Raw genomic sequence first — 23,274 nt, forward strand, 5'->3', positions numbered from 1 at the left:
CTTGTGCTGGAGACATGGGCGTATGCCCAGTAGTGCTCAGCTCCCCCTTCTCCTGTGCTGGAGACATGGGTGTATGCCCAGTAGTGCTCAGCTCCCCCTTCTCCTTGTGCTGGAGACATGGGCGTATGCCCAGTAGTGCTCAGGCTATGACTGATTCTTTTGCACACACACTTGTCCATATGTGCTTCTTGTCCCCACGGGAGCTGTCATTTTGGGAAAAATGGCTTTCACGCATGGTACATCTGACCATGTCGTCCTCCGTGAGGGTCCACAAGCGTGCCATGCTCTTGTACCCCTCCCTGCCTTTGTTAGTGCTGTGACTGCTGCCTCGAGCCTTCCCTACCTCTTTATTTTGGTACCTTTGTCCGTTTACTCCTTCTACATGTCCCTGTAGCCTATGGACCTCTCAAGAGCAACCATTTTGCTTTGTGTACCTTTGAAAATTTTTTATTTATTTCTATTTTATTTTTGTAATTTTTACTTTTTTTTTTGGCCGTGCCATGCGGCACGCAGGATCTTAGTTCCCCGACCAGGGATCGAACCCCTGCCCCCTGCAGTGGAAGCGTGGAGTCTTAACCACTGAACTGCCAGGGAAGCCCCCCCCTTTTTTAAGTAAAAAGTAAAAAAAAAATTTCCAGCTTTATTTAGGTATAATTGACGTATAACATTGTGTAAGCTTAAGGTGATGGTTTGATACATGGATATATTATGGAACGATTACCACGATAAGGCTAGTTAACACATCCATCAACTCACATAATTAACACTTTTTGTGTATGTGCCATGAGAGCATTTAAGATTTACTTGCTTAGCAACTTCCAACTATGTAATACAGTACTGTTATATATAGTCACTATGCTCTACATTAGATCCTCAGAATGTATTCATCTTAAAATTGGAAGTTGGTACCCTTTGGCCAACATTTCCCCACTTCCCCAGCTAGCCACCACTACTCTACTCTCTGTTTCTATGAGTTTGGCTTTTTTAGATTCCACATGTAAGTGAGATCATATAGTATTTGTCTTTCTCTGTTTGACTTATTTCATTTAGCATAATGCCCTCAGGGTCCATCCATGTTATCGCAAGAGGCAGAATTTCCTTCTTTTTTGTGGCCTAATAATATTCCATTGTATATATACCACATTTTTTATCCATTCATCCTTCCGTGGACACTTGGGTTGTTTCCATGTCTTGCCTATTGTGAATAATGCTGCAGTGAACATGAGGGTGCAGATAGCTCTTCAAGATCCTGGTTTCATTTATTTTGGATATATACCCAGAAGTGGAATTGCTGGATCATATACTATTACTATTTTTGATTTTCTGAGGAACCTCCATACTGTTTTCCATAGTGGCTGTACCAATATACATTTCCACTAACAGTGCACAAGGGTTCCCTTTTCTCCACATCCTTGCCAACATTTGTTATCTCTTGTCTTTTTAATAATAGCCATTCTAACAGGCATGAGGTATATCTCACTGTGGTTTTGATTTGCATTTCTCTGATTAGTGATGTTGAGCAACTTTCATGTACCTGTTGGCCATTTGTATGTCTTCTTTGGAAAAATGTCTATTCAGTTCCTCTGCCTATTTTTTAACTGGATTATTTGGGTTTTTTGCTATTGAGTTATATGAGTTTTTAATATATTTTGGATATCGATCCTTATCAGATATACGGTTTGCAAATATTTTCTCCCCTTTTGTAGGTTGCCTTTCCATTTTGTTGATTTTTTCTTCTGCTGTGTAGAAGCTTTGTAGTTTGATGTAGTTCCGCTTGTTGATTTTTGCTTTTGTTGCTTGTAATTTGGTGTCATATCCCAAAAAATCGTTGCCAAGACTAGTGTTAAGGTCTTGTGTTTTCTTCAAGGAGTTTTATGGTTTCAGGTCTCACATTTAAGTCTTTAATCCATTTTGAGTGATTTTTGTGAATGGTGTAAGGTAGGGGTCCAATTTTATTCTTTTGCATTTGAATATCCAGTTTTCCCAACACTATTTATTGAGGAGACTCTCCTTTCTCAATTGTATGTTCTTTGCTCCTTTGTCATAAATTAATTGTTCATATATATGTGGGTTTATTTCTGGGCTCTCAGTTCTGGTCCATTGATCTGTGTGTTTTTCTGTCAATACCATGCTGTTTTGATTACTATAGCTTTGTAGTATAATTTTAAATCAGGGAATGTGATACCTCCAGCTTTGCTCTTTTTTCTCAAGATTGCTTTAGCTGTTTGGGGTCTTTTGTGGTTCCATATAAATTTTAGGATTATTTTCTATTTCTGTGAAAAATGTTGTTGGGATTTTGATAGGGGTTGCATTGAATCTGTCGATCCCAATTTTATGTTTTTGATGTCACAATTTATATCTTTTATATTGTGTATCCATTAACAAATTATTATAGCAATAGTTATATATAATATTTTTGTCCTTTAACCTTTATACTAGAGTTAAGTGGTTAACACTCCACCACCACAGTATTAGAGTATCTGATTTTGAGTAGGTACCAGTGTGTTCTATATTTTCATGTGTTTCCACGTTACTAATTAGCATCTTTCATTTCAGCCTGAAGAGTTTCTTTCTGCATTTCTTGTAAGGCAGGTCTAGCAGTGATGAACTCCCTCAGCTTTTGTTTGCCTGGAAAAGTCTTTCCATTCCTGAAGGACAGCTTGGCTGGGTAAAGTATTCTTGGCAGGCAATTTTTTTCTTTGAGCACATTGCATATATCATCCCATTCTCTTCTTGCCAGCAAGGTTTCTGCTGAGAAGTCTGCTGATAGCTGTAAGGTGGTTCCCTCGTATGTGAGGAATTTTTTTCTTTTGTTGCTTTTAAAATTCTCTCTCTGTCTTTGATTTTAGACAGTTTTATTGTAATGTGTCTTGGAGAAGGTCTTTTTGGGTTGAAATTGTTTGGGGATCTGTGAGCTTCTTGAACTTGGATTTCCAAATCCCTCCCCATATTTGGGAAGTTCTAAGCCATTATTTCTTTAAATGAGCTTTCTGTCCCTTTGTCCCTCTCTCCTTCTGAGACTCCAATGATGCATAGATTGTTTCTTTGAATGATATCCTACAGGCTTTACATACATAGGCTTACTTCGTTCTATTTCATTTTTTTTCTATGTTTTCTTCTGAATGGGTAATTTCAAATGACTTGTCTTCTATACAGATTCTTTCTTCTGCTTGGTCACGTCTGATGTTGATGCTTTCTATTGCATAGTTCATTTCATTCATTGTATTTTTCTGAGCCACAGTTTTTGTGTGTGTATGTGTTTAAGATTTTCATCTCTCTGTTAAACTCCTCATTTTGTTTGTGTATAGGTTTCTTGATTTTGTTGAATTGTCTTTCTGTCTTTTCTTATAGCTCACTGAGCTTCCTTAAAACAATTTTGAATTCTTTATTGGGCAAATCATAGATTTCCATTTCTTTGGGGTCAGTTACTGTGGAAAACTATTGTATTCTTTTGGTGGAATCTTGTTTCCTTGATTTTTCATGTTCTTCAAAGTCTTATGTCGCTGTCTTTGCATTTGAAGAAGGTGTAACCTCCTCCAGGCTTTACTCTTCAATGTGTCCTATATAATTGGATTTTTGCACCAATTGTGTACTGGAACTTCTCTGCTGGACTCCTGGACTTCCACAAAGGCACTCTTGTCCATGGGTGATTGTGAAAATTGGTGTTCTTTGGGAGGAGGAAGGCGGTAGAAAACTCTTATTCTGCCATTTTGATGATGTTACTCTCTCACTTTAGGGATCATTACTGCTAATTCAGGAAATGAATACATTTTTCAGTTGTAGATAATGGTATATTTTTGGGGTGCAGTGGAATTTTGGAAATGAGCAGTTGTTATAAAGATTTAAGTCTGTGGCCTAATAGGAGTCTTCAGGCTAGGTAAAACCATTTCCAATTTAAAAGATGGAATGTAAATGCATTTCTGGCATGACTTTTATTTTTTTATTATTATTATTTTTTTTTGTGGTACGCGGGCCTCTCACTGTTGTGGCCTTTCCCGTTGCGGAGCACAGGCTCCGGACGCGCAGGCTCAGTGGCCATGGCTCACTGGCCCAGCCGCTCCGCGGCATGTGGGACCTTTCTGGACCGGGGCACGAACCCGTGTCCCCTGCATCGACAGACGGACTCTCAACCACTGCGCCACCAGGGAAGCCCCTGGCATGACTTTTAAACTGGCAAAAGAATAGTTCCCAACAAGGTCCAGGCCCACTCTGAGCAATGAATGGCACCATAGTTGGATCATGAGAATAGTCTCCAATGTGACTTGGAGATGGTCAATGAGTTCTATTTGTTTAAAAAAGAAAAAGTCCTGTAACCTTGTAGGCTGGTGGCCAGTTGACTTCTTGCTAGTTGAAATGAAAACTCTTTTGATACTGAAGGAAAAATGACCATCTTTACTTATTTATTCATTCTTCAACTATTTCCTGAGGACCTACTGTGTGCTGGGCTCCATGGATTCCACAGAGAGGGAGCAGACCTGGAGCTTCCTTATGTCTTTCTGTTCTAGAATTTCACATAAATGGAATCACACCATATATACTCTGCTGGCTTTTTTTTACTTGGCCTGGGGTTTTGCGGTTATCCATGGTGTTGGCATGTTACTCATTCCTTTTTAGGCTCTGTGGTATCCCTTTGTATGGCTGTATCACAGTTTGCTTACCCATCAATTTGCTTTTTTTATTTTTTAGTCTTTTAACAACTTTTATTTGTGACATACAGCAGCATTAATCATCTTAATTAATTAATTAATTTATTTATTTTGGCTGTGCCGGGTCTTAGTTGTGGCACACAGGATCTTCGTTGCAGCATGCAGGATCTTTAGTTGTGGCACACAGGCTTCTTAGTTGCGGCACGTGGACTTCTTAGTTGTGGCACGCATGCAGTATCTACTTCCCCGAACAGGGATTGAACCCGGGCCCCCTGCATTGGTAGTATGTAGTCTTACCCACTGGACCACCAGGGAAGTCCCCCCATCAACTTGTTGACGGATGTTTGGGTTGTTTCTAGTTTGGGGATTATGAATAAGTCTTCGGTGATCATTCACGGGCAAGTCTTTTTGTGCCCATTGTGCTCATTTCTCTTGGGTATATACCTGGGAGTGGAGTTGCTGGTCAGAGAGTAGGTGTGTGTTTAACTTTATTGGAAACTTCTAAGCAGTTCCCCAAGGTGGCTGTGCCACTTGGCTCTCACCAGCAGTTCCTGAGGGTTCCTGAGTTCCTGCTTCTCTGTGTTTCTGTGGGAGCTGTCCTCACAGTGTCCCTTGCCCTTCCCCTGTTGGACCCCGACATTCAAATTTTCCTTCTGTCTCTCTCTCCAGGTGCTCAGGACAGAGCCAAGGGAAATGCCGACTTGGTGAGTCTTCATGTGATTTGGGGCCAGTTGTGTTGGCTTTGGGTTCTTCTGCTCTCCACTTCCCAGATCCTTCCTGCAGCTGTGTCAGGAGCCCAGGGAGCTCAGCTCAGCTGGAGAGAGGGTCCCAGTCCCAGGCCTTCTACAGCACCCTGGCCCTGGTACAGCTCTTCCTGCGGCAGATGGTCTAACTCTGCTCTTTCCTCGTCTGTGAAGTTTAGATCTAACGAGGGCGGGCATCAGAATCGGCTGCGGCAGCCACCCCAGACCAAGTCAGTCTCTGTCTTAGTCACAGCATTTATCGTGTGGCTCCTGTGTGTCAGCCCTGGGCTTCGTGCTAGGACTCCTGGGAACAGACCCCTCGAGTTTCTAGCCCTCATGGAGCCATCAGCCTAGCAGAGGCTAGTCACACAAAGAAATATATAAGTATAAATACTGTTAAGTACCATAAACAAAAAGAACAGGCTGCTGTGAGAGAGAATTACTAGGGAAACGTTGAACCTCTGGGGGAAGTGGCCTCAGGCTCTCCGAGGGTGGCCTGGGCGAGAGTCTGCTGGCAGATCTGACCACACGATTCTCAGGTGCTCCCCTGGACTGGGCAACCTCTAGGTCCTTTTGGGATGAATGTCTAGGGGAGTTGGATTTCTAAGCTAGCAGCTCCTATCCCTGAATACTGCGATGGGAGCTAATCTTCGGTCCCAAGTTTAGCTGTTCATCTGTCACACGGCTAGTGCGCACCCTACTCTTCTTCGCAGTCTGGAATGCTGGGTGTAGATCCCAGACCCCTCCTTCAGAGGGAGGCAGACTGCATGCTCTGTCCCATCTCTCTAAACTGTCTACCCCATGAGTGAAACCCAGGGGGTTGCCTTCTCTCCCGAGGAGTGCAACGAGACCCCGGTTTACGTTGGTCCCCGTGCTTGGGCAGGCATACGTCCTGAACGCAGACCCCTGTGGACACTGCCTCATTATCAACAATGTGAACTTCTGCCACGAGTCGGGGCTCAGGACCCGCACGGGCTCCAGTATTGACTGTGAGAGGATGCAGCAACGCTTCCACTTGCTGCATTTCATGGTGGACGTGAAGTGTAACCTGACTGCCAAGGTATGGTCCCTGTGCACAGAGAGAGATGGGGGGCGGGCGGGGTAGTGTCCTGCGAGGGACCCTGGAAACAAATGACTCCCCAAGACGAGCCCTTCGGTCTGTAGGACCGTGAGAGGCAGTATGGTTCAGTGGTTACCAGTGCAAGCTTCAGACTCAGAGACCCGGGTTGAGGACTGGCTCTCCCGCTACCTGTGTGACTCTTAGCTTCTTTGTCTCGACAGCGAGAACCATGCTGACCTCCTAGGGTCATTGTAGGAGTAAATAAAGAGTGCCTAGCCCAGCATCCCTTCCCCAAGGATGGTGGCTGTTGTGATTGCTGTGACTGTCATTACTTCACTATTGGCCCTGGGAGCAGGGGGCAGGCCCGGGACAAGGACCTGATCCGTCAGCGGTCTGGCTCACCTTCAGCCCTCTCTTGTAGCAAATGGTCCAGGCTTTGGTGGAGCTGGCGCGGCGGGACCACAGTGCTCTGGACTGCTGCGTGGTGGTCATCCTCTCTCATGGCTGTCAGGTAGGCGGCCTCACCTCCTTGGGCAGGTGCCTGGGAAGGCTGCCCTGAGAGGCTGTGCAGAGCCCTGTCCTTTCCTGTGTCCAAGACGCCCTGGCCCTGTAGGAAGAGCCGCGGGGCCCTGTCCACCTCTTGTTGTTTTCTCGGGAGCCATTTGCCCTCTGAGGGGTTGATGCTCCTCCTGGGTGGCACGGTGTCCCTTGGAGAAGCTGTCTGGGAGAGGCAGGAAAAGACAGGCTGAATTTTGTTCAGAGCTGGGCTCAGCTCATAAGAGCTCCCAGTTCCTGCCTCGGTCCTGCTTGGTGTTGTTCCGGGCCGTTTGCTGCTGGCTGGGAGTCGGGACACTGGGACCCACTCTGGCCTTGGCCACTAATGTGCTGGGTCATTGTGGCCACGCCCCTCCCCCTTCCTGGGCCTCAGTTTCCCCATCTTTTGAGTTGAGGGGTTGGACAGAACAGAGGTAACAACCCCTATGGGTTGCACAGTGTTTTCAAAACCGGCAACTTTAGCACAAATATCAGGATTTCCGGCTTCTCTTGAAAAGCCCCAAAGGTCTGACCTTATCAGGCCAGCATCCTCATGGAGCATAGCTCTGGCCTTTGGCAGGGCAGGGGCTGCCCGTTTGGTTCTTTCATTCACAGTGTGGTTCCTAGACCGGCAGCCTGGGCATCACCTGGCAGCTCTCGAGAATGCGGACCCTCATTCAGAGCCTGCACCTTAACGAGATCCCTGTGCACATAAAGTTTGAGATGAATTCGTCTAGAATAGCAGTTCTCAACGTTTCACTGCAAGAGAGGTGCCTGAAGGACCAGACTGCTGGTCCCACTGCAAGGGATTCTGATTTAGGAAGTCTGGGTGGGGCCCAGGAATTTGTATGTCTTACAAGTTCCCAGGTGATGTTGATGCTGCTGCTTCAGGGACCACACTTTGAGAGCAGCCGATCTGGAGGTAGCTGCCCAGTGTCCTCGAGTTAGGCTATCTGGTGCTTATAGGCATGTGAGTTTCAGACCCCTGCAGTAGAGGTGGACAAGGGGCTGCCCGGAACCGACCTGCTGTAACTCAGCCTTGTGCCCCTGGGTGGGACCTTCTAAATGCTTGGCCCCCACAAAGCCTCTGAACAGGCTGTTGGATTCCTACCCTGACTTCTTGGGTTTGTCACCAGGATTCATGGTTTTCTAGGCTAGCCACCTCCAGTTCCCGGGTGCTGTTTATGGCATGGATGGATATCCCGTGTCTGTCGAGAGAATTGTGAACATCTTCAATGGAACTGGCTGCCCCAGCTTGGGAGGGAAGCCCAAGCTCTTCTTCATCCAGGCCTGTGGCGGAGGTAGGCCAGTCCTCAGCCTCCCTGCCCCTGTGAGTCTAGTGGGGAAGCAGCCACCGCCTCTTTCCTTCTCCATTGCTCCTCTCGATGTCCCAGGGGTTGATCCAGGCAGGCGGGGGCGTCCCAAACATGGTCACTGCTCTCCGAATGTGGCACCTCCATCTAGCTGGAGTAGCTTCAGCTCTGTCCAGCCTTTAGAGGTTTGCGTCTTCCGTCTCACAGTGCCATAGCATCAGGGGATCATTCAGCTGTGGCCACTTCAACCCCAGAGACTTGGCAAAAACAAACAATGCAGAGGAGAGAGAAAACCTCTTTCATTTTCCTTATCATCATTCCCCTGACCTCCATCAACCAGACTCCCTTCCCCCTTTCGCAGAGAAAGGGAGGCCATTGCTGAATTAACTACTGGAATTCCCAAAGGCTTAGGTTCTGGGGATTCAGTGATTTTTAAGGATTATTTAGATTTGTTTGTAGTTTTGCTATATGTCCTGATTTTAAACCTGAGCCCTACTTCAACGTTACCTGGTTTTCTTATAAAATAAAGAAGAGGGAAGAGAGAACAACATTGTGTGTCCTGGATTATGGGACATGATGGCATCTCCCGTAGGGGTAGGGATGTCTGAAAGGCATATCACTTCCTTGTCCCTTGGTCTGATCTGCCAGAGAAGCGGGTATTGTTATACCATAGAGCTGTCGGCTTGCATGCCAAGTGTGCACACCAGTGACCTGTAACGTGGGCACGTGAGACGTGTTCTTCTGCACACGGTGATTTGTCCCATACTATTCCGTATTGGCGGGGGAGTCATGGGAGAGATTGTCTAGGAGGGCAGACTCTGGTCATATGATTCATCCAGTAAGTTTATTGACCACCTGCTGTATACACCAGGCTGTAGAGATGCAGAGGTGGGGTCTCTGTCCCCTGGAACTTATAATTTGACGGGAACTGTGTTAAGTCACTCTCATGACCCAGGCCTATAACTTGGCCACGAGGGATGGAGAACACTGGGTTAAATCCTGCGTTAGCTACTCCCTGCACAGCCACGGGCCAGTTAATCTCTAGAAGTATTGGCAAATAGGGATAGTAACAGAGCCTAGCTCTTAGTGTTACTATCTCTCGCATACTAATCAGTGTGGCTCTTTTTTTAAAAAAAATAAATTTATTATTTATTTGTTTATTTATTTTTGGCTGCGTTGGGTCTTTGTTGCTGTGTGTGGGCTTTCTCTAGTTGCAGCGAGAGGGGGCTACTCTTCGTTGCGGTGCGCAGGCTTCTCATTGCGGTGGCTTCTCTTGTTGTGGAGCACGGGCTCTAGGCACGCGGGCTTCAGTAGTTGTGGCACATGGGCTCAGTAGTTGTGGCTCGCAGGCTCTAGAGCTCAGGCACAGTAGTTGTGGTGCACGGGCTTTAGTTGCTCCGCGGCACGTGGGATCTTTCTGGACCAGGGCCCGAACCTGTATCCCCTGCATTGGCAGGCGGATTCTTAACCACTGCACCACCAGGGAAGCCCTAGTGTGTCTCTTAACACACTTAACATGTTGCCTGGTTCATTTTCCTAACTGGAAAACTGGCCTCCCTCCTCCTGCTGACCCCAGAGGACTCAGTGTCACATAAGAGCCCCACCCCTGTCACCAGCGCAGTCAGAGTGATGACGACAGGTAGATGGAGAGGCTGCTGTTCTTGGGTTGAAATCCTTTGTAACTTGTCTTTCTTCTTATGATCCTGAATGTGTGGTCAAGTGATGTTCTTACTCAGAAGTGCGTGGTCCCTCTTCCTCCTGTGAATCCAAGGAAAAACAGACTGAAGGGTGAGCTGGGGTGCCAGCTTTCTGGGGAAGATAACTGGTCTTCTGGACCAGGACCCACCCCACAGTCCATTCTCAGCAGCGAAGGAGGATCTTTGTGGTGTTACTCTTTGGACTCCTTAGTGGGGCCGCTGGGCCCTTGATCTGGGCCCGACCTCTTCGCCTCCCCCGCCTGGCATGCTGTGCCCACCCCAGTGCTGCTCAGCCTTCCCAGGATACCAGGGTCTGGCTTACTCCTCAGGCTTTCTATGTGCCATTCCTCTGCCTTGTCTCCTGGCCACCTCTTAATCATCCATCCTTCTGATTACAGCTTATTGTCACCGCTTCCAGGAAGGCTTCCCTGAACACCTCCTTCCTTGCAGAAAGTCAGGGTTCACGCCGGCTGTTGTGCTCCTGCAGCCCCCGTTCTTTCCTTGTCTTAGCACTTTCTCCTTGCATTCAGATGGCCTCGTCCCTTGGTCAGCTCTCTGAGGGCAGAGCCAATCACATCCGCCCTGCAGCTGGGTCCCCAGCCTGGCACAAAGCCCACAGTATACTTGCATCTTATGTACATTCTAATTGTCTGAATTTGAAATAGAACCATATAAAAATATGGTTTCAAGTAATGTGGACTCCTGCCATTAAAAACAAAACCAAACAATTCATTGACAACAGCAGGATTCCAAAGCTGGAACGCAGTGATTAAGGTGCCACTTTTGGAGCGGCAGTCTCTGCTTAGCTCCCTGCTGCGGGATCTTGTGTTTAACGCTGTTGCCACATGGTGGCGCCACCATCAGCTGAGGACAGAAATACCCAAATGTCAGTGACTGTTGTTTGGTGTCTGGTGACTGGTGTCATGTTGTTTACAGGCCTCTGAATGTCTGCCCTGGATTTTGGTGACTCTTGTGTTGCTATTTTAAGATTCACTGTTGTTACAATTTAAATCAATTAAAAAATCTTCTAAATGTCATCCGCCCCTTCGTTAAGAGGTAGTGCGGACACCAACACCGAAGAACGTGCCTCAAAGTCAGTAACTTTGGTGTGAAACTTCAGTGTTAGCATGATGAACTCAGCCAGAGCTGAGTGGCCTAAATTTTGGGGTGACCCCTCCAGAACTTTAGAAATCATGCTGAGAAGCTGGAAAGGAAGAATAATGTACGACAGTGGTTGTGGATTTTATGTGCTGAGGGAACGGCTCCTCTTCCCACTGTGAATTCTTATGGGATGTTATTCTTCCTTGTAGGGAGTTTTGAATCAATAAGGCTCCTTAAGAAGAAAGCAATGGCTTAAATGCATAACCCATAGGCGAGGCCTTCCCAGCAGATTTGTAGGAGAATGACACGTGGATGGAGACACAGCCAGCATCCCCTGTCTGACCCCTTCTTACTCTGACCCCGATCCTCCCCTCTCAGATCCCATCGTCCCGTTTTCACAGGCAGCCCCCACCCATCTCCTTGGGCCCTTCCTACGGCATCCCCCACTGAAGCGCTCCCTCCCCCACTGCACCCTGCTTCCCCGGGCAGACCCAGCGGCAGCCCCAGATTCCCCTCTCAGGTCCCCTCCCCTGTCCGACTTCCCCTAGGACAGATTCGAGAATCTCCACCAAGCAAACAACCGGAAGCAGTGACCTGAGACAGCTATGCCAGAGTCCAGCTTTCACAGATCTAAGAGGCCCCCTTGGCAGGCTTGGGAAGCAGCAGGGTAGTTGAGAGGCGCAGAGTCCTGGTCCCCTGCGCATTAGGTGTGAGATCACAGACAAATTACCGAGTTTTCTGAGCTTTAATTGTATGCGGTGAGAGGTCAATAGATTTTTCCTTTAAAAGGTTTTATTTATTTATTTATTTTTTGGCCACGCTGCACGGCAAATGGGATCTTAGTTCCTCGACCAGGGATCGAACCCGTGCCCCCTGCAGTGGAAGCACGGAGTCTTAACCGCTGGACCGCCAGGGAAGTCCGATCAGTAGATGTTGGGGTTATTATTATGGGGTTTCCAGAACCGTCTTTGTCCTGTCTCTGTCCCCTGTGGGTGGGACCCCAGCTTCCCTGGGTGAACTGTGACCTCCCTCCCTCCTTGCTATTACCCACCGTGGATCTAGCCACACAAACCCTCCAGCTCTCCTGCTCCATGGCATGTGGGATCTTCCTGGACCGGGGACGCGAACCCGTGTCCCCTGCATCGGCAGGCGGACTCTCAACCACTGCGCCAGCAGGGAGGCCCCCAGTGTGACTTTTTAATGACATAAAATTTAGCATTTTTAACTATTTTAAATTGTACAATTCGGTGACGTTAAGTACATTCACAATGTGTGTGACCATCATCACCATCTAATTCTAGAACATTTCATCTTTCCCCAAAAGAAACTCCTTACCCGTTAGCAGTCACTCCATTCCCAGCCCCTGGCAACCAATCTGCTTTCTTCTCTCTGGATTCGCCTCTTCTGGACATTTCATATAAATGGGATCATATTCTGTGGCCTTTGGTGTCTGGCTTCTTTCACTTAGCATGTTTTCAAGGCCCATCCACATTGTTTTCTGTATCAGTACTTCATTCCTTTCTAAGCCTGAACAATATTCCATTGGATGTTTATACAACATTTTGTTTATCCATTCACCTGTCCCTGGACACGTGGGTGGTTTCTAGCTTTTGCCTGTTGTGAATAATGTAATGAACGTTGCTGCACAAGTTCTTGCTTGAGCACCTGGTTCCCATTCTTTTGGGTGTATACCTTGTAACTTATTTTTATAGCTGTTTTAAACATTTCTGCATTCTTGCCCTTACCTCCAGCTTTACTTAATGAATGTGGAAAACTCTTGTTATAGTAAAAGTAAAGCTCTTGTTTTGGTTTCCTGCCCATGTTTGTCCAGCACTAGGGCCCTGGCTCGAGAGGAAACCAGGCCTCTCAGGCTGGTGGCACCAAGACGTGGGAGCTCTGGTCTGGGTGTTTTCACTGGCAAGTGTTGTCTGTTTCTGTTTCCTGCAGAGCAGAAAGACCAGGGGTTTGAGGTGGCCTCCACTTCCCCTGAAGACAGGACCCCTGACAGCGACCCTGAGCCAGATGCTACCCCGTTCCAGGAAGGCCCAGTCACCGTCGACCAGCCGGATGCCGTGTCTAGTTTGCCCACACCTAGTGACATCTTGGTGTCCTACTCCACCTTCCCAGGTGAGTGGATCGTGTGAGAGCTTGTCCTTCCAGCCAGCAGGTCCCCCCATCTGCCCTAGAAGCAGCTGTGTTGTGAAGAAAAGACCTGCGTGTGAGACTTCGTTCTGCCTCTCGTGACCCTGAGTAAGTTACTTCACCTCTCTGAGCCTCAGCTCAGGGCGAGGCAGTCAAGGTGCCTAGAATGCAAAATGTAAGGAAGCATGCATTCTTGCGTTGGTGTGCCTCACTCGCTTCACCCTCATCCTGGCCCTGCCTCAGTCTTCTCATCTTTAAAATGGGTATATTCATTGTACCTTAGGGATCGTCATGGTGATTTTAACAAGGTGGCTGCTCCCCCACTGAGCACAGTGCCTGGCACATAGCAGGTGTGACAAGTGTTAGTTTCTTTCCTTTCTTATCCCTCGGGAGAGTCACTTGACTTCTCCGAGCCTTGGTTGCCTTGTGAGGAAAATGGGAACCGTGACCAAAGTCACAGGGTAGTGGTGAGGATGAAATAAGATCACGATGGGACAGAGCACAGAGATGTGGGCTGCTGCTGGCTGTGTACATCAGTCAAAGTGTGGAGGTGGGCCCGTCTGCATACGTGGGGAGGGGCAGCCGCCCAATGAAGTTCAGCCTTTCTCCTTCGGCAGGTTTTGTCTCCTGGAGGGATACCAAGAGTGGCTCCTGGTACATCGAGACCCTGGACAGCATTTTTGAGCAGTGGGCTCACTGCGAGGACCTTCAGACACTCTTGCTCAGGGTGAGGCTGGTGGGAGGGCTAGTGTGTCCTCCCCAGGGCAGGTGGTGGGGCTGAGCAGGGCCCCAAGCCCAATCCAGAGGTTTCTTCTGCACCGGGCTTGCCCTGAGAGTTGATGCTTTTGCTTCTTCTAATGCGGGAAATTACTGCCTTCAGTGACATTTGCCCATTATGCAAAAGACTGCTTTCCCCAGCCTCTGAGGTCCCAGGCTGACACCTCAGTGCGCCCACTGATGGAGCCAGTCCTCAGTGCCAGGGTGGGATGGCCCAGTGCCTGAGCGTGGCCCTGAAGGCAGGTCGCGGGGCCTGCACCCTTTCCCCACTGCACGGCCTTCTACTCTTGACCCTCGAGAATCATGAATCCTTTTAGTGTCTCCCCTTCTGGAAGGCCGCAGTGAAAACAGGGAATGACAGCCGGATAGGGCCCCACTCAGAGCAGTTACTCAGAGCACGCATGGGCCCCTCCTGCTCTGCTCAGGTATTTTGTGCCGTGAGAAGGAGCTATAAGGGCTGGGACCTCCTCCTGGGGAGGCTCTGGCTCTGAGCTTTGCTGAGCAGAGGAGAGAAGAAAAGCAGGTGCAGGGCCACCACGCAGCCCGACTCCAGGGGGCGCCATGAGCCATGGCCACGGATGAGCAGGTCTCAGAGGCAGCTGGGGGCCCATCAGGGCTAAGCAGTGCACTCGGCTCCTGGGCCCAGTCTCTTCTCTCAGCTTTCCTTCATGCAAACCTTTCGGTCTGATGTGAACTTCGTGAATTTCTGAGTTTTGAAATTCTGAATTTTGAGTTTTCTAAACTTATAGGTGAGATGCTTGTTCTCTAACCCCTCCCCCACCCCCCCCCCCCGCCCAGCGCGCGCGTGCACACACACACACACACACACACACACACACACACACACATACACACACTCAAGGAGGCTGCAGCTAGAGTTTTTTTTTTTTTAATTACTTAATTAATTAACTTATGGCTGCATTGGGTCTTTGTTGCCACACCCGGCTTTCTCTAGTTGTGGTGAGCGGGGGCTACTCTTCATTGCGGTGCGCGGGCTTCTCATTGCGGTGGCTTCTCTTGTCGCGGAGCATGGGCTCTAGGTGTGTGGGCTTCAGTAGTTGCGGCACGTGGGCTCAGTAGTTGTGGCGCATGGGCTCTAGAGCACAGGCTCAGTAGCTATGGTACACGGGCTTATTTGCTCCGCGGCATGTGGGATCTTCCTGGACGAGGGATCGAACTCATGTCCTCTGCATTGGCAGGTGGATTCTTAACCACTGCGCCACCAGGGAGGTCCCTAGAGTTGTTTTTAAAGTTCTGACTCAGTGGGGACTTCCCTGGTGGTCCAATGGTTAAGACTCCGTGCTCCCAATGCAGTGGGCCCGGGTTCGATCACTGGTCAGGGACCTACATCCTGCATTCCACAATTAAGACCTGCGCAGCCAAATAAATAAATAAAAATAAATAAAATAAAATTCTGACTTGGTGGACGCTCCCCCAGCCCTTCTTTGGAATTCTTACTTCAGTCAAGAGAACTCATAGGCCTCCCTGTGGTCGTGTTTTCACAGGTTGCTAATGCTGTTTCAGTGAAAGGAGTTTACAAACAGATTCCTGGCTGTTTTAATTTCCTCCGGAAAAAACTTTTCTTTAAAATGTAATGAGGCTGGGGCCTCTCACCCTGCCTTACCTTTCACCCCCAAACCTTCCTGCTCCAGCCCTGGTGGTGGCTGAGGCCTGGACTTTCCTACAACTGTGGCTGACACCCATTGAAGGATTCTGTAGCCTGTAGAGGTCTGCTCTTTCCCCGCCCGGGCTGCTGACAGGCTCCTAGCAGCTTTCAAACTGGAGCCAAATGACCGGCGATGGAGGAAGGAGAGCAGAACGCCGTGGACACCACAGGGCTCTTCGCCAGTGGCCCGTTCCTGCCTAGTGGCTGTGGCCTGTGACCCCTGTGTTTTCTCCACATCAGGGCTTCTCAACCTCAGCACAGCTGACATTTGGGGCCAGAGAATCCTTAGTTGTGGGGCCGTCCTGTGCACCGTGGGATGTTTAGCAGCATCCCTGGCCTCTCCCCACTAGATGCGAGCAGCACCCCTTCCCCGAGTCGTGACAACAAAAACTGTCTTCAGACGTTGCCAAATCTCCCTGGTGGGCCCCCGCTGGAGAACCACTGAGCTACAGGACATTTTGGTGACAAACAGACCAGCATCTCTTTTAGGTCAGCAGTTTGGGGCTGCTAGAGTCTGAAGAGTTAGAATCTGTGAATCCTAAATGAAGTTTCAAAAATTATCAAGTTTTGTCTATATTGCAGTGTTCTTAAGAACGAAACAAAACAAAACCTTAGGTGAATATGGACTCTCTTTCACCTATTGCCCCCCCTCATTTTGCTCTAACTCTTTATTCTTCCTTATATAAAGGGGACTTCGGATTTTTGGGAAACATTTCCCCAGCTCTTATTTCTTTGGACTTTCCCCCCTACCCCATCACAGGAAGGTGACTGGGGTGGGAGCCGTGTGTTCAGGGAGGTTAAGTCACCTGTCCAGGGAACACAATTAACCAGTGGAGAGACCTGGCCAGGCCCAGGTCTTCTTGAGTCCATCCCGTCCCTCCAGGTGCCTTCCTGGCTGCAGGACCCGCACCCTTACCCCCGCCGCCAAGACCTTTAAGCTGCCTCGACCCCAGCCTGTTTCTTGCTTTCAGGGCCCTAGATATGAGGACGATTTGCTAATAAGACTCTAACCAAAGATGTGATTCATGTAGTTGTCACTTTATTATTATTTTCCTCCTGTGACCTTTCCAAGTCCGAAACAGTCCCGGGGACTTCTGGTGGTTAGTTATTTTCAATCACCTGCAGGACACACACAAGAAAATAATCCGGTTAACCCAGCAGAGCAGAGCCTTGCTTGCAGGTTCCCGGCTTTCTCCCTCCCGGCTCCGCGCTGCCCGTGTGAATCAGGCGGCCCGCGTTGAAGCAACTCTCCCTAGGGGCTCTAATGATGCTCCAGAGAAAAGATGTCCTCACAGCTTTACACTGACCTGTTGGGGCTTCCTGTAAAAAGGAGTCTTAGCCTGGAGTTCAGTTTGGACTTCAGGGCGGGGGGCCTGGGAACTCTTAAAAAATTATATGCCGAACGTATGGACGGGCATGTTTGTAGATTTCGTTTGTTTCTCAAAAGGTTTGAGAGCCCCTAAATTGGTAACAATCCCTGCTGTTGTCAAGGCACCATCACGTGCTGGGAGTGGGGCTGTAACCCGTTTTCAGAGGCGGTTTGGCACCGACTGAACATCCTAACATGCCGACTCCGTGATCCAGTGACGCTGCGGGATCTCTGTAGCATAGATGCTCTCATCAGTGTGCAAGGATATACGTCCAAGGATGTTCACTGCAGCCATGTGAGAGTGGAAAATAGGAAACAGATGAAAGCGTCGTTCATTATATTCATACTGTGGAATTTTATTTAGCTGTTCAAAAGAATGACATAGATATATGGGCTCACATGTATAATATGATATGGTGTTAAGTGAAACGACTAAGCTGCAGAGCAGTAATGGAGAGTCAAATCCTATTTTTGGTTAGAAGACAGTATGTTTATATGTACGTATATAGATATTTTATAGATGCACCGAAATAAATCCAGAAGACCACACACCAAGCCATTGGCTATGATTATCTCTGGGGGGGTAGAACTGCAGATGTCATACAAGGGGGATGTCTGCTTTTTTCCTTGATATACTTTTAATACACTTGCTATGCTTTTAATCTTTTTGCCGAGAGTGTGTATTACCTCCTAAACTAAAAATAAAAGCACAGCTGGTGAATGCTAAAAGTTCATGTACTGCTGTCATTCAGCGAACACCTGTTCAAAGGATGAATGCCCTTGGCCACCTGTCTCCTATCGCTTCCCAGCCCCTGACCTTGGCTCGTCACTTGTCTGGGTTTGGAACTCCAAGCTACACACGGTGTGCCCCTGGGCTGGGACCACTGCAAGGCTCCACTGGCCCCTCTGCAGTTGCCGGGGCGGCCTCTACCAGAGGACAGCTGGCAGCTTGGCTCTGCTGCTCCTGGAACCTGTCACAGGCACATGAGCCTGCCCTGGCTGCTGTCCCGGGAACCTAGGGCCTCTGCCCGGCTGCCTCGAAAGGCTTGCTTTCCCCATTGATCCCCTCTGACATCTGGCCAGGCTTTCGGCTGAGACCTGCTCTGTTGTGCTTGTGTCTGTGGCTGGGAACAGCTGATGCTGGGGCCAAAAGATAGGACAATTGCTCCTGGCCGTGTTCGGTGTCCCCAAGGTGCTGCCAGGGCCAGCCGCATGGTGACTCGCGCGGCAGCTGGGGCTGGAAAGGACCCTCGGATTTGGCTGGGAAAAGGCCCTAAGCATCCTCCCATCTAATCCGTCTCGGGCCAGGCTCCTTTGAAATGCTGGTGGCACCTCCAAAGCTGGACTCAGGTTTTCCTCTGCCAAAAGGGGACCAGAGCTTTCCCCCAATGGACATAAAAAACCTGGTAAGTTAATGGCCACTCTCTTCTTGATTTTACCTTTTTCTCCAACAAACTTTTCTGGCACTTCTTGTGCCTGTAACCACTTGTTGGTAGAGAAATGCCAGCAGACAGACAAATGAACAAGGAGCCCTCAAGTATTAATGGGAAAACTCGGAGGCAGCCACCTGCTTATTTTGACAGTGCCCATTTGACAGTGTTGTTTTTGTCCTGGGACTGCAAGCTCACGGCTGTGACATCATATTTGATTTTATAATGGAGTGTCGGTTTGATTTAATTAAACAGCTCTCTGTAAATTCAACTTGAAATAATGAAACCAGATGCCAGCTTTCCCTTCTTTGGGGGCTCTGTCACAAACACCACAACCCCGACTTGTTCTGCCTCCTAAAAAAGTGGATGAGTTCTGGTCTAGTTCAAGTCCCATTTTACAGAAGAGCAAACCCAGGTGGTGGCACTGCTGGGAGGTGGGTAAAAAAGTGCCCCCGATCGGCACGGTGTCCTCCTCTTCCCCTCCAGCATCCATTACCAGGCACGATGCCTCCTCCACCCTCCCCCAGGTCCCCCCCACCAAGGCCTGCCCTTCCCGTGACAACTCTCCCTGTATCCATGGCTGCTCCCAAGATTGGTGCCAGTTTTTGGGTTTTTTTTTTAATAAAATGTTTTTCTGGTTTTCATTATAAATGAATGTTTATTCACTGTTTTTTTTTTTGTTTTTTTTTTTTGCGGTACGCGGGCCTCTCACTGTTGTGGCCCCTCCCGTTGCGGAGCACAGGCTCCGGACGCGCAGGCTCAGCGGCCATGGCTCACAGGCCCAGCTGCTCCGCGGCATGTGGGATCTTCCCGGACCGGGGCATGAACCCGCGTCCCCTGCGTAGGCAGGCGGACTCTCAACCACTGCGCCACCGGGGAAGCCCTATTCACTGTTTTTTAAAAATAGGAATTGAGCTGGTGTGGAAGTTTGTGAGGCACTGGTTTTGAGCTCACAGGCTAAAGCTCTCTGGGGACACATTCACAGTCATAGTGGGATCAGCTCAGCCCCATTTACCTGGACTGCCTTGGTCTGAAACAGAAAGTCCTGCATCCCAGGCAACTTCCCAGTCCAGCGCAAACTGAGATGATTGGTCACCCTACAGAACAGCTGGGGGACCCTTTAGAATGACTAATTTCCAATAATTAAGGCTGTGAGGATCTCAAACGACCAGGTTTTGGGCTTTACAGATGAATATAGCATTGGGCAGTGGGGTCTGGGCCTACACGTAGATAAGCAAAACCAAAATACCCCATGAATCCTAGGGAACCTGCTATTAATGCTGGAGGAGTAACCTTTATTTTCAACCTCTTTGGACAAGTCCACCCTCTATGTGCCTTTTCACTCAACTCACACAGAAATGTTGGGGCCTATGGGGGATCCTGCAGGGGTTGCCCAGGTCTGCAGCCTCCTAGCTCTCAAGAGGAGGGAGAGGGTCCTCAGAAGTCAGGTGGGCATGGCCCTCATGGGGCCAGGGCCAGGGCAGGGCCTGGGGGGCACGGGGCTGGTCCGGTTCTTACCGAATTGATCCGCTCAATGTAGTTGGAGACCCGTGTGAAGACGGAGGGCTTGTGGTCGTAGTTGCAACCAAGGGAGGACCCGAAGCTGACCACGCCGTGCACTTGCCACTGGCCGTTAGCCGCCTGGCAGTTCAGTGGTCCGCCGGAGTCCCCCTGGGGAAGGCCAGTATTCTGTCAGGAGGGGCCTTTGAGCTTGGGTGGGGCGATGGGAGGGGAGGGGAAGGGGCTACCCTTCAGAGCCCCGTGTTTTACATGTTGGCAGTGCATCTATATTGTTCCACGGTGGGTTGCCATATTCTCAGAGGCCAGCCCTTGCGGTCGCAGCTCAAGATGGCACCATAATACCAACAGGAGCTAGCATTTATTCTTTCTGTGTGCCTGGAATGGTGCTAAGCACTTTATAGGCCGTATCTCATTTAATCTTTACCAAAACCTATGAGGTAAGTGTTGCAGTATCCCCATTTCATCAAAGAGGAAAACAGAAGCCCTCAGACTGAGGCTGTGCAAGCAGTAAAGGAGCTGAGACGTGACCCAGAGTTAGAATGCCACGTGCTCAATCACCACCGGCCACTTCCTCCCGTTGACGGAGTTTCCTGGGGGCCCGTCTGCCTGGGCAGAGAGTGTAGGGGCCCAGTGTGATCTGAAGGACACGTGAAGCTCCTTCCCGCTCTGTCCCCACTCTGCTTCAAAGTCCACCACATAGCAAGTCCTTTTGGTTAAGACACTGTATCAGAAAAGCTCTGTGGCAGCTACCACGAAGGGATACGTTGGGTCATGAATGGGACTAATTCAACAGATAAACTTGAAATCACCTTAGAAAGGTCCTAACCCAGCAATGTCCCCTTGGCTCCCTTACTACACAGAGGAAAGAATAAGAGAGATGACACTCATGAGAGACCTCAATAAGACCCAAGGAGGGACTTCCCAGCAGTGAGAGGGTGGACACTACTACAAGGAGAATCTCAAAATATCTTTTCTGAAGACTGCAAGGACAAAGGTCAGGGTTCAAATGCGTGAAGCTGTTTCCCAGTGCTTTGCTAGCAGCTGGGAGGATGGAGTCCAGGACCCTGAGAGACTCTCCCCACCCTCAGCCTCATTTTGTCAGTGTGTGTGTGGGGTTACCTGACTTCCTGCACTCACATTGCAGCTGGAGATCACATCACCCCCAGCACAGATCATATTGGTCTTCACAGTGCTACCCCAGCAACCAGGTTGGGAGCATGTGGCAGAGTCCACAGCCAGCAGCTCGCCCTGCTGCAGGATGTCAGGAAGAGCTCTGCTGGCTGCATGAGACAAGAGAGAAGGTGTTACAGGGACAAAGGGACTCCTGAGAAAAAGCGAGTAGTGGATGCCCAGCCCCTTTCTTTCTGGTCCCTCTTACTTCCCTCCATCCATAGGGTTGCCATGGGAGCAGCCATGTTTGCCCATACTGTATCCTCCCAGTCGATTGGGTAGTGTTCTGGCCACAGCTGATTGGTTCAGGGGTGAACATCTGACCCCAGCTAAGCCAATGAGCTCCTTCTCCTGAGAATTTGGGGGTGGGACTAAGAAATCGCAGCCAGAGAGGATATAAATCTGGAAGCTGTTGGTAGTGGCTGCCATTTTCTTCTAGGGAGAGAAGGATGAAATAGGTCCACGAAGAAAAGAAATTCTGAGAGAGGGTTTCCTGAGTTTCTCGTAGTCTTTCAGCCCCTGATTCTGTCCTGTTCCTGAAGCCTGGCTGTCTCTGGCCTTGGCTGAGTCTCTTAAATCCTTATAACAAACTCTCCATTTTGTTGTGCTGGCTCCATGGTTTCTACCACTTACCTTAAATATGATGGTGAGCCTGCTGGCATCTGGAGACCCAGCTTGGGAAAAATATTTGAATGCATTGAAAGTAGAGCTTTCCTAATGGCTCCCAACGACACTGCCACCATCACTTTCATTACTATCATCACTGCTACTCATGTCAAAGACTAATAATATTCTTCACCTGCATTTTATTAGGCCGTTCAAAATACTAAGGTAATCCTCACAGTAAGTATTTATTCCTATTTTGGACATTGGGACAGATGGGACATTGAAGCCAAGAGAAATTAAGCAGCTTTCCCAAGACCATCCTAATTAAATCTAGTCTAACCTGTATTATATTTTGCAAGTGTATAAGCATTTTCACATCTCTTTTGTCATCTCTTTTAACCTTTGCCAACCGTATTTCCATTTTACAGATGAGAAAACTGAAGCTAAGGTTACACAGCTAGTGACCAACAGAGCTGGGGATAAAGCCAAGCATTTGGACCCTTCCCTGGCTTTTGCTGCCTCCAGTGAAATACTTTCTGCCTGGGTGTTTTCTGATAAATGAACCAGTGGCTGTTCTTGTATCTCAGTAAGCATGAGATACACTTCCCACTTCTTACTTCTGCTGAGTTTCCATGTATCCATGTTTTTGCAGATAAGCCAGGCAAGAGGGTGATACTAATTTGAGTGTATGTGTGTTGATGTACCTCTGTAAAAAACGTGTCACTTATAGATTTATGTCATTATGAAAAAAAAATAACCACTTATCTGCATGAGCCTTCCTAGAGTTTTCCAAACGTCTGGTGATTTTACAAGGGGAGGGCAGGTCCTCTGTTCCTTCTTGGTGGCCTACTGTCATTGGATTTCTGACCCTTAGGGCTTATGTCAAAAGGAGACCCACATGTAGCCAGGGTCTGAGCAGCAAGGTCAGGAGGCACGTGGGACAGATGAGTTTTGAGATGGGGAGCAGAGAGTCTGATGAGGGCCCCAGGGACCTTTGTGGAGCTCTGGAATCCTGAGGTCACAGAGTGAATGCTATTTTGGACTCTGGCTTTGGGCCATAAAAAGGGACTTCTGGGGACTTCCCTGGCGGTCCAGTGGTTAGGACTCTGCACTTCCACCGCAGGGGGCATGGGTTCGATCCCTGGCTGGGGACGTAAGATCCCACATCCCACATGCCACGCGGCATGGCCAAGAAAGGGGGAGAAAAAGAAAAGGGACTTCTGTGCCAGAAGTCATGTAGTCAATGTAACCCTCATTCTGTCATAGTGACAGTGACAACAATTAACACACAACACCTACTATGTGCCAGGCGCTGGGCTAAGTGCTTCCCATGGATTATTGACAACTCTGTGATACAGGTGCTGTTATTATCCCCATTTTACAGATGAGGAAACTTCAGTGTGGAAAAGCTAATTAAGTAACGTGCCAAAGGTCACATAGCAAGTAAGTGGAGGAGCTGGATTTGAACCCAGACAGTCTGAATTCCTTTTTTTTTTTTT

General features: G+C 48.7%; 2 protein-coding genes across 2 annotated transcripts in view; one reads left to right on the forward strand and one right to left on the reverse strand.

Annotated features, from left to right (window-relative positions):
• Nucleotides 1-17,595, forward strand: part of CASP9 (caspase 9) — a 26,592-nt gene extending 8,997 nt beyond the window's left edge. Inside the window, exons 3-9 of the mRNA XM_029227968.1 lie at nt 5,316-5,350; nt 6,273-6,449; nt 6,871-6,960; nt 8,137-8,284; nt 13,042-13,221; nt 13,854-13,963; nt 15,519-17,595. Of these exons, the coding sequence (XP_029083801.1) occupies nt 5,316-5,350; nt 6,273-6,449; nt 6,871-6,960; nt 8,137-8,284; nt 13,042-13,221; nt 13,854-13,963; nt 15,519-15,608 (830 nt within the window). The 3' untranslated portion in view covers nt 15,609-17,595. The remainder of the gene's footprint in view (nt 1-5,315; nt 5,351-6,272; nt 6,450-6,870; nt 6,961-8,136; nt 8,285-13,041; nt 13,222-13,853; nt 13,964-15,518) is intronic.
• LOC114898039 (chymotrypsin-like elastase family member 2A) overlaps nt 16,781-23,274 on the reverse strand; it is a 21,851-nt gene continuing 15,357 nt past the window's right edge. Inside the window, exons 7-9 of the mRNA XM_029227046.1 lie at nt 21,137-21,275; nt 19,997-20,149; nt 16,781-16,798 (exon numbers count right to left, since the gene is read on the reverse strand). Of these exons, the coding sequence (XP_029082879.1) occupies nt 16,781-16,798; nt 19,997-20,149; nt 21,137-21,275 (310 nt within the window). The remainder of the gene's footprint in view (nt 16,799-19,996; nt 20,150-21,136; nt 21,276-23,274) is intronic.

This window comes from Monodon monoceros, unplaced genomic scaffold, assembly GCF_005190385.1.
Source record: "Monodon monoceros isolate NGI ecotype Baffin Bay Population unplaced genomic scaffold, NGI_Narwhal_1 Super_Scaffold_18, whole genome shotgun sequence".
Taxonomy (NCBI): Eukaryota; Metazoa; Chordata; class Mammalia; order Artiodactyla; family Monodontidae; genus Monodon; species Monodon monoceros.